The sequence below is a fragment of the Oreochromis aureus genome, linkage group 11 (genome assembly GCF_013358895.1).
Source record: "Oreochromis aureus strain Israel breed Guangdong linkage group 11, ZZ_aureus, whole genome shotgun sequence".
In the NCBI taxonomy this organism is placed as follows: Eukaryota; Metazoa; Chordata; class Actinopteri; order Cichliformes; family Cichlidae; genus Oreochromis; species Oreochromis aureus.
In genome coordinates this window covers 14,127,744-14,140,092 of record NC_052952.1, presented here as the reverse complement: position 1 = coordinate 14,140,092, position 12,349 = coordinate 14,127,744, and the positions used below count along the sequence as shown (strand labels likewise).

General features: G+C 40.6%; 1 protein-coding gene across 10 annotated transcripts in view; it reads right to left on the bottom strand.

The window, feature by feature from the left end:
* The window catches only part of snap91a (synaptosome associated protein 91a), a 57,503-nt gene that overhangs the window by 2,540 nt on the left and 42,614 nt on the right, over positions 1-12,349 (bottom strand). For 2 of the 10 annotated variants that reach the window (XM_039620101.1, XM_039620102.1), the window contains exons 9-18: positions 11,636-11,697; positions 10,902-10,914; positions 10,491-10,657; positions 10,283-10,377; positions 7,852-7,860; positions 7,424-7,636; positions 6,051-6,128; positions 3,872-4,126; positions 962-1,045; positions 142-653 (exon numbers count right to left, since the gene is read on the bottom strand). In XM_039620101.1, the coding sequence (XP_039476035.1) occupies positions 142-653; positions 962-1,045; positions 3,872-4,126; positions 6,051-6,128; positions 7,424-7,636; positions 7,852-7,860; positions 10,283-10,377; positions 10,491-10,657; positions 10,902-10,914; positions 11,636-11,697 (1,488 nt within the window). The remainder of the gene's footprint in view (positions 1-141; positions 654-961; positions 1,046-3,871; positions 4,127-6,050; positions 6,129-7,423; positions 7,637-7,851; positions 7,861-10,282; positions 10,378-10,490; positions 10,658-10,901; positions 10,915-11,635; positions 11,698-12,349) is intronic. The other 8 variants (XM_031740253.2, XM_039620106.1, XM_031740250.2 and 5 more) reach the window with 7 other exon arrangements.

Sequence of the window (12,349 nt, the reverse complement as noted above, 5' to 3'; positions counted from 1 at the left end):
GATCTCAGGGAGGAATGTGTGAGTGTATTTGAGACATTAATAAAGTGGGTTTACACTTTATTAACTCTAACAAGCTCTACAACTCTAACAAATCTCTCGCAAATCTTATGTATCTGTCAGTTAGTGTTGTATGTACAGTACCCAACAGGTCAATGACAGGCTCTGGCTCTGCTTTAGGTGGAGATGAGGTCCCTGCGGCAGGAACAGAAGCAGGAGCCGGGGAGCGGCAGCGGCAGGGGTAGGAGCTGGAGATGAAAACGAATCTGGACAGAACAGAAAAAAAATTTTAATTAAATCAGTATTTATTAATGACTGCTTCAGTTCCAGTGACACACTCCTCTGCTCATGTAGGGTTTTTTTTCTGCCTGTTCTAAAAAGACTAAAGCAGACATGCAGAGAAGAAGAAGCAGAAGGAGGAAGCAAGCATCCCTGCATCTTAACTGTGTATCCACATCCTTGAAGCGTGCATCCTTTGGAAGTAGAGGTCGCAGACCCGAGTACCATGCAAAAACTTGTCTGGCTGCACCCCTCATAAAAAAGGAAGGGAAACAGTGATGCAGTAAAGGTAAAGCAGCTTGACTCACCCGTCACAATGTCTCCAGCCGGAGCAGGCTCGGGCAAAGGAGAGGGCCCGCGTGAAACAGCAGGAAGGTCTAATTTACCAACGCAAGCAAGAGGCAGAATACGAGAAAGAAGAAAACCATGGAGTTTGGGGAGCAAAAAAAAAAAAAAAAAAAAAAGCATTAGCGTGGCAGGTAGAAAGATAAAGCATAGAAAGAAAGCAGCCACAACGATTATCCGGTACTTGACGAGTGGGATGCATGCACAGTTGTCACATACCACTATGGGGGAACAAACCAAGATGTGAAGAAAAAGAACAGCTGACAGAGGAGTGGACATATAGAAACCAGAGGAGATGAAGAGGTTCCATACACAGAGAAATGGATATCAACTCCTGTACCTGCACCAAAAAGGTCTACGCTAGGAGTGGTAGCAGCTTTGGATTCAGTGGTAGGGCTTTGCTCAGGCATAGAATCAAACATATCTACGAACAAGGACACACAATCATATGTACATTCAGAGTCCAAAGTCCAGTGCATACAAAATGGATTCAGAAGAGAGATGAAGGGAAAGCAGAGAAAGCAGATCTTTTGATTATTAAATGGGTAAGTTGCTGTGTATCTATTTAGTGCAATGCAGAATGAGAGTTAAAAGGGAAATATTGCCAAAGTTAAGCATGAAGACAAACTTTCATATTTTCTATATAATAATCACTACAATCTGCCATGTTCAAAATTCAAGAGCTGAGAGATAAGAAGACTAACAGGAGAGGTTTTCAACACCTGGCAGTTCCTTTGGCCTCCAATAAAAAATATATAAACATACTTTCCTTTAGAAAATCCTGTTTGTAGCTGTGTGGCATTCTGAGCTAAACAGAAATGTCGGCATGACAATATTCTGATATCTCGCTTCTTCAGTTAATTTTATGTTAGCATGTTAATATGCTAATATTTAACAACAAACAAAAACTCAAGAGAGGACTGTCATTTACCTTTGTACATTTGCTACATTTGTTAGATAAAAAAAATGCTTTTGATCCCTTCTGATGCTAAACAAAAATATATATAAACAACAAACTACCAAGTTGATTTTGGAGGGAGTATGATTAGTCCAAAATTCTTTTTCAATGGCTTCTTTACACACACCCAAGTTTTTGCTTTAGCCAAGTTCTGCTTGGCCTGTCTGCCTCAGAAAAGATGACGCGGCCACGTCCAGACGCCTTCCTGACCGCTCCGACTATCCACCTTTCTCGTTTTTTACTTATTTTTTGCTCTGGTTCGGTTACATTTCACTGTGTGTTATACTTGTATAACTATGCATGTGACAAATAAAGAACCTTGAACCTTGAACCAGAAGTCCCACAGGCTAACCAAGCACAATAGGACTCCTTCTTCAGCTTGATGGTTCCCTTGACCTCCAGTGTCAACCATCTAGTTTGGGGGTTACCACCACGACAGGCACCAACCACCTTGCGGCCACATCGGTGCACCTGCTTCAGCAATGGAGGCGTTGAAAATGGTCCATTCTGACTCAATGTCCCCAGTCTAACTCGAAATGCTGTCTAAGCAATGCTGTCAAGGGAGTTGAAGATCTCGCGGATGGAGGCCTGTGCCAGGTGCACCCTCACTATATGTTTAGGCACCCCAGGTCTGTCCAGCATCTTCCCTCACCACCTGATCCAACTCCCCGCCAGGTGGTAATCAGTTGACAGCTCAGTGCCTCTCTTCACCCAGGTGTCCAGAACATATGGCTGCCGATCTGAAGATATGATTAAATAACTGATCATCGACCTGCTGCCTACTGTGTCCTGGTGCCACCCTTATGTTCAAACATGGTGTTTGCTATGGACAGACTGTGGTTTGCAGAGAAGTCCAGTAAGAGAACACTGCTTGGGTTCAGATCTGGCAGGCCGTTCCTCCCAGTCAAGCTCCTACAGGAATGTTGGGTACTCTGAACTGTCGTTCAGTGCGTAGGCACAGACAACAGTCAGGACCCGTTAACTGACCCGAAGGCACAGGGAACAAACCCTCTCATCCACTGGGAAAAACTCCAATGCACAGGCAGCAACCAGATGGGATACTAAGATACCCACCCAGCCTGCCGTCTCTCACCAAGGACAACTCCAGACTGAGACCGTCCAGCCACTTTTAGGGAGACTGGTTCTGGAGCCCAAACCATGTGTTGAGGTGAGCCCGATTATATCTAGTTGGTACCTCTCAACCTCTCGCACTAGCTCAGCCTTCTTTACCACCAGAGAGATGACATTACATGTCCCAGTCGTTAGTGTTGGTAGATGAGGATCGGTCCACCAGGGTCTCTGCCCCAGGTCGCTACTCGACCCCTACAGCGTCTCCTGCAGGTGGTGGGCCAACAGGAGGGTGGGCCCATGTCCCTTGTGCCCTGGCAGGCCTAAGTTGTCATAGATTAATTAAAACTAATTAACCTTCATGCTGAGACTAGATGAGTTATTATAATTAATTAAAAAAATGTGTGCACTAAGTTTCATGACAAGCAATCCACTGGTCATTAAAAAAAAAAAACAAAGGTTCAACAAAACTTAGAAATCTCAACCTTCTGGTACTTTTAAAATATTCATAATGAATATCAGAATCAGTGTACTATCGCTAGCTTGGCTAAGATATACAGCAAAAACAATTCTTATTTGGGCTTCTTAAGGCCTTTGGAGTATTAGACCTTTCCACACACTGAAAAACAAACATAGACAAATTCTGTTCTTTAATTCTGCCATTTAGCGATATTCCCTTTTAACTCAAATGCATAAGCTTCAATACAGCATTCCCATCCACCAGTATCTAAAAACTCTGGTCACAAGCAGGAGAAGAAAACACTTTTCTTCCCTCCAAGTTTGGGAGACTGTTAGTAATAGTAAAAAAATCAACACAATTTGATCCACCTCTGTTAATAAACACAAAACAATGTACTTTTATCCACAGAGATCAAATAAGTACAAGTTTTGGTCCCCGGTCAGTAAATAATATTAAATTTTTAATACTGGCTTTGGAGATTTTTTCTAATTCACTATATTCATGTTATTTTTTTTTAACAGAAGAGGTCAAAATGCTTGATTTGCTATAAACAATCTAAAGGAAAGGTATCATGGAAAAATATAAAAACAAATCAGAATGTAGGGACTGGGCAAGTTATTGTAATTTTCACCATCATCATCATCATCATCATCAGTAGTACCAAGAGCAACACAATCATCATAATTATTAATGCCATCATTATCACCATTGTCATAATGCAGGGCAATGCAGTGAGAGGCATAATGAGAGCGAGAAGACTTTACCACCAAAGAGATCTAGAGTCGGGGCAGCTGCAGACTCTGTGGTGGTGTCGGTGGTGGTTGTGGCAGTAGTAGTTGTGGTGGTGGTATTAGTGGAAGAAGGGGTGGGGGCAGCGATGGGAGTGATGATAGTCGGCGCATCACTAGAGGTGGGAGGAGTAATGGCAGCAGCATCCGCCCCCGTGTCGGCGGGCTTCATAGCAAACAGGTCCAGTTCTGGAGCAATGTCCGCACTCCCCTCCGTCGTAGCGAAGGGGTCTTCACAAAGAGCAGCAGGTTGGTGGCGTTCAGGGGTTAGGGAGGGGGTAATGATTAGAAAAGAAGGGAATGGGTCAGTGGAGAGGGGATGAGGAAGGGAGGGATTAAGGATTTGTTAAAATGACAAAAACTGCAAAAAGCATTTTTGTGAGGCTAAATACCTCAGAAATGTCAAGTTAGGGTCAAAGAAAGTAAACCAATACACGGTAACTCATTAACTTCGGTGCTGCATCCACAAACTTCAGCAGAAAATACAACAGAAAGAAAAAACAGTAATTATGGACTATAGTTAGTAGTGGTATAATTCCCAATTTGTCTCAAACATGCAAGCCTAATCCAAACCATCCATGTGTCCAGGAAACAGCCAGCTCTGAACACTGCTAGCAGTATATAAGAATGAAAGAACATGCTATAAATACCTTGCAGCTAATAAAAAGCAATTTAAACTGTTTTTTCTGTCCTACAGTGAGAAGTCTTTCTCTGTCCATGACACAAAATTCTGACCATTTTACTTTTACCCACCAGGCTAACAAAAAAAAGAATAATTAAATATTACTTATTACTGAAGAACTGCTACACAGTCAACCATTTGCGAGTTAGCATTAGTTTTTGTTTGTTGGTTATTTATGGTTTATTAATAGGAGCAGGACACCTATCAGTACATTCCTGGAGCAAAGAACCTAGAAAATTAGCCTAGTTAGCATTAAGTAATTGTGGGTCTAGTCAAGTATACAAGTTAGTATAAATATTAAGTATTAAGTTTTCTTCTCCTTCTTTACCATAATAGTTAACTATATATAGTACTTCTTAATCAATCTACGTAAATGGCCTTGATCTTCATTCTTGAAGTGAATAACTTTGGCAGTGCACTGGTAAATAAGCTAAATGCTAACATGCTCACACTTACACTAGTGACTTGCTAACGTTTGGTGAGTAATGATTTAAAGTTAGCAAGGTAACATGCTAATCATGAACTTAAAACAACAACTGAAGCTTTGAAAAGCTAACAAAGCACAAATGTATTTTGGCCTACCGATGGTGTTATATAAACTATATATATCACGAACCGAAGTCAATATGATTCAGCCTCTAGTGAACATCAAGGTTCGTAACACAATTGACAAAGTAAGGAATTGAATTTCTAGTTTTATTTAAGTATTTTACAAAGTCATTAGAAACTAAGCTTGGCGATTAATGTATTTTGAGCAGTACTGGGGTATGTTGTGGCAAAACTGGAAAAAAGTTATAGAATCACTCCAGTCTTCTCATTGTTGAAAAGCTAAGCTAACCAATGCACAAAGTTGTCAAAAGCTGGCACTTCCCTTTTACACAGAAGATAAAGTGTGGATGCAGGATAAAGTGTTTTTTTAAGGTTAATCACACATAAATATTAAATACTCTATGATTACAGTAGAGGTAATTGCAGGTGGTTACAGTACACTATGCACCATGTAAAGTAACATTTTTGCATGGACATTATGTAGGTTGCTTCAGTTTCTCTGCTATGTAAGCTGCTGCAGGCCAAAGAGAACAGCTGAATGCAAGTTATTAAAAACCAAAATAAAATATGATTAGTATAACCATCATAATCCAGTTATGTCATGGTTAGTGGTGTTAAAAAAGACATTTATTTCTGGAATACTGAGACGATAATAGCTGTACTGTACTTTTTACTGCAGTATTCACTGGATGAATATTAGGAGGAAAAGAGTCATTGAGATGAAGGAGGAGAGGGTCCATGACTTGGGCATTGGAGTAGGATTTGGGGTGAGACAGTGTAACCTGAGGGCAGGTTTGTTCTACTGTCTTCTATGAAAGCAGAAGCAGCTTTATTACTATAATAAAAGCAACAGCCTTCACATTCGCGCACGCACTCGTACCTCCATGCACACACGTTTGCACAGAAAGCTGTTTTGTCACCCACCAGATCCACCAAATGCATCAGCAGCAGGGCCCGCGGCCACGGCAGCAGGACCATCTCCTGGGGAAGGTGCAAACGCATCTAGGGTATTGCAGACGAAAAACAGCCGGAACGCGAACACAAAACGTAACACCCGGACCAACACACCAACACACACATGGATGTATAGAACACAAGATGAATAAACAGATGAAATGGACAGGGAAGAAAAAATGAGAGGTCAGCATCAGGAAAAAGCAGAGAATACAAGAAATATGCAGCCCAGTAACTGCAATGATTGATCTCATTGTATCATCAGTCACATGATGAGGTTTTTTTTTTGAGGGGGCTGCATAATGCTGCATTCAGTGAGTGCACCACCAGTGCAGGCTCGTGAAATGAGGCATGTTGTCACAAGTTACTTGCACTCTGTGACAAGAGGGGAAATGTCAAGGTCAGGGATGGACAGAGGTAGTTTCTCTTTGCTGTTTTAGTAGTACTCAGAATGTTTGTTAGTATTAACTAATACACCAAATTATCATTAAATAGCACTCAGCTAGTTATCGTCTTGGCATATTTAAGAAACTGTTAGTAACTCATAGGAAGAAAATAATTCAGGGCGATAACAAAAAGCACAAATTGACAAATCTCAAAAATATGCATCATGATTTTGCACATTCCTGCAGGGGAATGAAATAATGCTGTACTGTACTGGTTAATTTTTGGGGGGCGGATTTGAAATGGTAAAGGTTTTTCCCCTGCCGAGTGAAAAACATGATGCGTGATAGCTGGACACTAAGCCAGCACAACAGTATGTGCATGGCAGTCACAAAGCAGGACATAAAAACATGTTTAGTCACATCACTAAGCATTTTTTTTTCCAAAAATGAAGTACATCTGTAAATCAACAGCTCTGACCCCCCCAGAACCCTCAAACTTTTCTAGCTATAGAATGAAGAAATATATGTTTAATTTTGGTATTTTATATTAGATAAAATAAGGCTTGGAAATAAAGCTGCAACTTGAGAAAAGATTAAAAAAATATGTTAAAAGATTCTTCATTCTTCAAAAAGAGCTGTGAACGCTGCTAAACAACATTTCTATCCTCTAAAAGCTTTGGTAATGCATTTCTCATCTGCTTACTGTTAGAATATGCATTTGATGTTGTTTTTCGCATCAAAAAGAGTATGTAGAAAATTTAAGCTCAGTGGTTAACTTGATGAGACAAAAGCCTGTATGCTTTTTGTCGGGTTATGATATCACACTCCTGTGTTTCCAAAAGCAAATCCGAGATTCATTACAAAAGAAATTTATCATTATGTAACTAAACAATGAATGGGCTCATTGCAGAAAAGCAGGCAGGCCGCGTCTGCATCCTACCCTCCACCTACACTGACCTCCGAAAAGGTCGATGTCTGCGGCTGAGGTGGTGGAGGCAGGAGCAGAGATGGGCAGCGAGGTGGGCGCCTGCGCAGCCGCAGCAGTGGTGGAACGAGCAGGGGCTATGGGCGGGGCAGCCACGGGGGCAGCAGCAGCCGCAGCATTGGCATCAGCAGGCTCTTTCTTTGCCAGGAGAGATTCAGAGGCTCCGTCGGTAGCGGCCGGAGTCGCTACGCAGATAAACCCCGCAATCCGAACGCCACGACCCAGTCACAACCCCCAAAAGAGAGGAAGAAACAGCAGGAGAGAAAATAGGGAAGAAGGAGCGAGACGGCAGCGTCAAAGTGAGTGAAAAGTTTAAAAAAAAAGAAAATTCAGAACTGCAGGTTGAGAGACAAGTTGAACAGTGGATGCCTGCAGGCGACGCTGTCAACAGAGTACTTACCCAAGAGATCTTCGAGACAGCACAAACAAAAACAAAGAGAGAGAGAGGTCAGAGACAGTGAATGACTGAGTTAAAAAAGAGATATACTTTTAAATTATGCAGATGCTCCAAGTAATGATTTTTTTGGTTAATTTGAGAGCTTCCAACCTTTTACAGGAAAAGCCAGAAAAGCAGAGATGGGACAAAAGCAAATCCAATTGAGTGAAAGGGTCATTAATATAACTGAGGCTTTAAAAAGGCTAAGGCTGGACCACAGCCACGGATAAGGTATCAGAGGAAATGTAGAAAAAAAATCGTTATAATTGCGATTAAAACCACAAGAAGTTTCACAATGTTAAAGAGGAGAGTCCCATTTCTCTTCCTGCTAAAGCCAATGATTTTCAGTAAAAGTTTAAGAAGAGTAAAAGAGGTTTTTTTTTATGTTTGTTTCTGCACATTTATTACAAACTATAAATAAATGATGCTGCTGCCAGCCGAAGCATACAGGCAGGTTTTTCCATTCAGTTTCTTCTTTCTCCTTCTTGGTTTTCATTCATTCTATTTTGGCAATAAAAATCACTCAGCAGTGACCTCACCACACTGTGTAATTTAAAAATGGTGCAAATAATTTAAGTAAAGCAGGCAGCGAGTAGTTTAGTAACTGAAACATTAAAAAACATCAGATTTATTGAAGAACTTGATGTAAGTGTGTAAAATATGCTCTTTCACTGAAGTACATTAAGTTAAGGTCATTAAATATCACTAAAACTCTCCTCCGAATACTGAAGGCTCTGTAACAGCTGAGCGACCATAATGTGACAGTGTGAGTCTGTTAAACTAAACATAATAGCATGTTAAAGAGCTGGGCGTAAGGCTGTAGGACAAGAGTTATACGGTAGTTTACACTTCAGGAGGTCTGGTCTAACATAAGCTACAACTTTTGGCATGTTGAGCTAACCGAAACTTTTCACAGCAGTAACAAAGGGTTATATCTGAAGCCAAGACGCACTGGGCAAAGTGGCGGTTACAACCGTTTCCGTGACATTAACACCCGATAAACAGTTTAATTGAATCTTCCCTTCTTTCCATTTTCTATTTAAATAAATTCCGTCTTTTGTGCATTTTTTTCCCTTTTTTGTCTTGGAAAGAGTAAGTTCCTAACTAAAATATATTATCTTGTTAGATGTCCAAAATGATAAACTATATTGAAAAAAATCCCTGTTCATAAGATCTGATCTAAATTTTCTTTCCCTCTGTGTGCATAAGTTTTTCTCACAGTGAAAAAGATTGATGTTGATCTGTCTGATATATAAGTAAATAAGCTGAGTATGTTAGAAATAATAAGCTGATCTCACAGTTTAATTCATAACACTCTATAATACCAGGGTTCTGATTGTTTACCTACTGGATCATTAGCTTGTAGGGATGCTGACTTTTTGCCTGAAAATGATGAATCCAGTTGATTTGAACACTGTATCAGGATCTACACTGACTATCCTAAGAATTCAAAATCCAGCCTTCAAACAGTGCCATGTGAGTCTGTATTGTTCTGTATTGGACAAGCAATCTGATATGTATGGAAGCCCGTTTCTGCCACTAACAAAAAAAAAAAAAAATCCATAACTCGAGTATCCATAACTCGAAATAATTAATCTATGTTATTTTCTCCAAGCTTCAGCTACAAATGCTACAGCTAAGTTACCAGTATAACTCAAATGCACAAATTGCTGATTATTTTCAGTGTGGCTTCAAAATTGAAATTCTTGAGCTACTTTTGCAATCCGGTTTTGAGTTGAGTTAATAACTACTGATTGGCAGATTAACTCGAATTTCAAAATCAAAATTTTTTATGTTAAACATAATTTCCCCAAAACACTTGATCTTTGGGAAATTAATCCAAAATGGCCGCAGTGCACGTAAACGGTAATAAAAATTCTAATCTGTGCCGCCACTGTGTCTTTGTGACTGGTTAAATAAGCCATATACAGTGCACTGACCCAGCTCTATCTATGAACTTGATGCACCACTAATTTAAAGTGCACGAAAAACGATTATTGTGTTGCTTTCTAATTATGTATGGCTGCCTCCACCTCCTAAATAGTAAAACAAATCCTTCTTCTCCTTGCTTTTGTGACTTGAATGCACCCAACTTGGGAGTGACATCACTCCCAGCTCTGACATCCAACTTCCGAGGTAAATGAAATGCAGCATGATTGAATGGGTTGTGGGACTACTCTGGGGTCAGACATGTCTCTAACAACATTTAGCATGATATCTTTGTAGCCATTCATTTATAAGGCCCCCTTTTTTAAGACTTTAGCTAATCAATCAGTCAATCAAAGCTGCTAAATCAACAATCAGTGTCTAAAAATGTGGGAATATCAGCTTGTACTCAAATCAGAAAATGACAGGAGTTTCAAACATTTCATTTGGTATATCAAAATGACCTCACCTCCCCATCCAGTTGTGGAGGAAGCCGCTGCAGTACCCCCTGCTGATGAGGAGGACATGGGATCTAGATCCAAGAGGAACCCATCATCAAGTGCACTGAACACAGGGGAAAAAAGAAAGAAAGGTGTGTTGACAGAGGAATCCATTTATAATGTGGTATCGATGCAGATAAGTTGCAACAATCTGTTATATTGATGAGTAATTCTTACTTGCTGGCAGTGGTGGGGACTGGTGCAGTGGGAGTGACAGAGGGTGGAGGGGGCTTGGCAGGCGGCACGGGGCGGGCTGGAGGCCCACCGACAGCAGCGGGAGGCGCGGGCTTGGCTGGCGCAGCAGCTGCTGCTGCTGCCGGCATGCTATTGTTAGCAGTAGCATCCTGCCACAGAGGACAACCCCCGTTAGACGATGACCAACATATTCATGTAAACTGATGTGATTTAACAGCTTTCTAAACACATGAATTCACAATAAATCACTACCCATCTAAAGTAAAAAGTGGTAAGGGTGAAGCCCTTGAGTCAAGTTCTCAATAACTGTATTTTGACTCTGAAAGATGTCACACATAAATACAGAGTCCTGTTATCAACGCTACATTGTGATTATCATGAAGCATAGCTTACCTTTGTGGGCGACCTGCAAGAACAACAACAGCACATGAGTTAACGAGTTTAACGCTGTACACAGTGAAAGCTAATGGCTGCTACTGAGACAGGAGGCAAAGTGACGGCTTAAATATCACTTTGTCGTTTTCAGGCAGGAAGCATTTCAAAGCAAATCCATTAAGCAAGCATCTTCAATTAATGGATCCATGCTGCACTGATGAGTTACGACTTCTTGGCCCCAGCGCCACTTGAACAAAGCTTTTTTATTTTGACATTACACATAGAAAGTAATGACTGACATGTGACTGAAGCTTTGTAAAAGTTGGGGCTGACTCTACAGTAGGATGATACAAAGGTGTTAGGTTAGTGATGACATGTGCTAAAAGCCAAGGCCTGTCATCGCTCCAAATGGTTTGGGACTCTGAAAGATGCAGGATATTCAGATGCTGTGTCTATTGAATCACTGAGTAATAATATAAAAATAATGTATAACCTGAATAAGGCAAAACGCTGATGAATAAGGGAAAACAATGATGGTGGTGAAATAACATTTACAAGTCCTACTCTCATGGACAGAGATCACTTACTTATCCTCTCTGAGTTGTGTAAAGATAAGAAGAAATGACATGTTGGAGAAGTATTAGTGAGTTTTACTACAGATGAGCAAAACCCCTGCAAAAAAACATTGCTGTTAAGGGTTAAAAAAAACAAAAAACAAAACACTAAATAGGTGTTTTGTTCGATCTGCTTACGGTTTCTTCCCCTCCAAAGTGTTGAGGTGGGTCTCCAGAGACGCCAGAAGGCTTTCGGGGGCCTGCAGACAAATACACAGAGAGGGGCTGCTAATTACTCAAACACAGACAGCATGTTGAGTACAGTTAGACAGAAAGGCATAAGAACAGACCAGGGTACACAGGGTAATTTATGGATCACATTTGGATTGTGCGAATGCCTCTTTAACAAGGGCTTCTTCATGGTGGCTATAAAATAGAAGGACAGCAGCTGAGGAGATTACTTAAGTGCCTTTTTTCTAATACGCTGATAGGCTGCAGACTGGCTAATATCCTGATGGCTGTTCTGCCTTCTCGTATTCCTGCCTGATGCTCTGATAATTGTCCTCTCTGCTCAGTTTTATTTTCTCTGTCTAATCTAATCAACATTGACTCAGCAGCACTGACTCTTGGAACACCTCACTCTATTTTCATTTTCCTACATCTCTGAATGCACCGCTCCAAAGTGAACCTTAGACTGACACATTGCCTTAACTGTGACTTGAGTTTTAACACATTAGGGCTGCAAAATATCCTGACTGGCTCATTCGTCCAGCACTTAATTAAATCCATAAAAGAAACATGTTCTTTTGGAGTGCCAACTTGTTCTCCTTTTTTTTTTTCTTTTAGAAATGGACATTTTTTACGATAAAAACATACAAACCGGTAAGGAAAAATGACAAATGTAAAACTGTT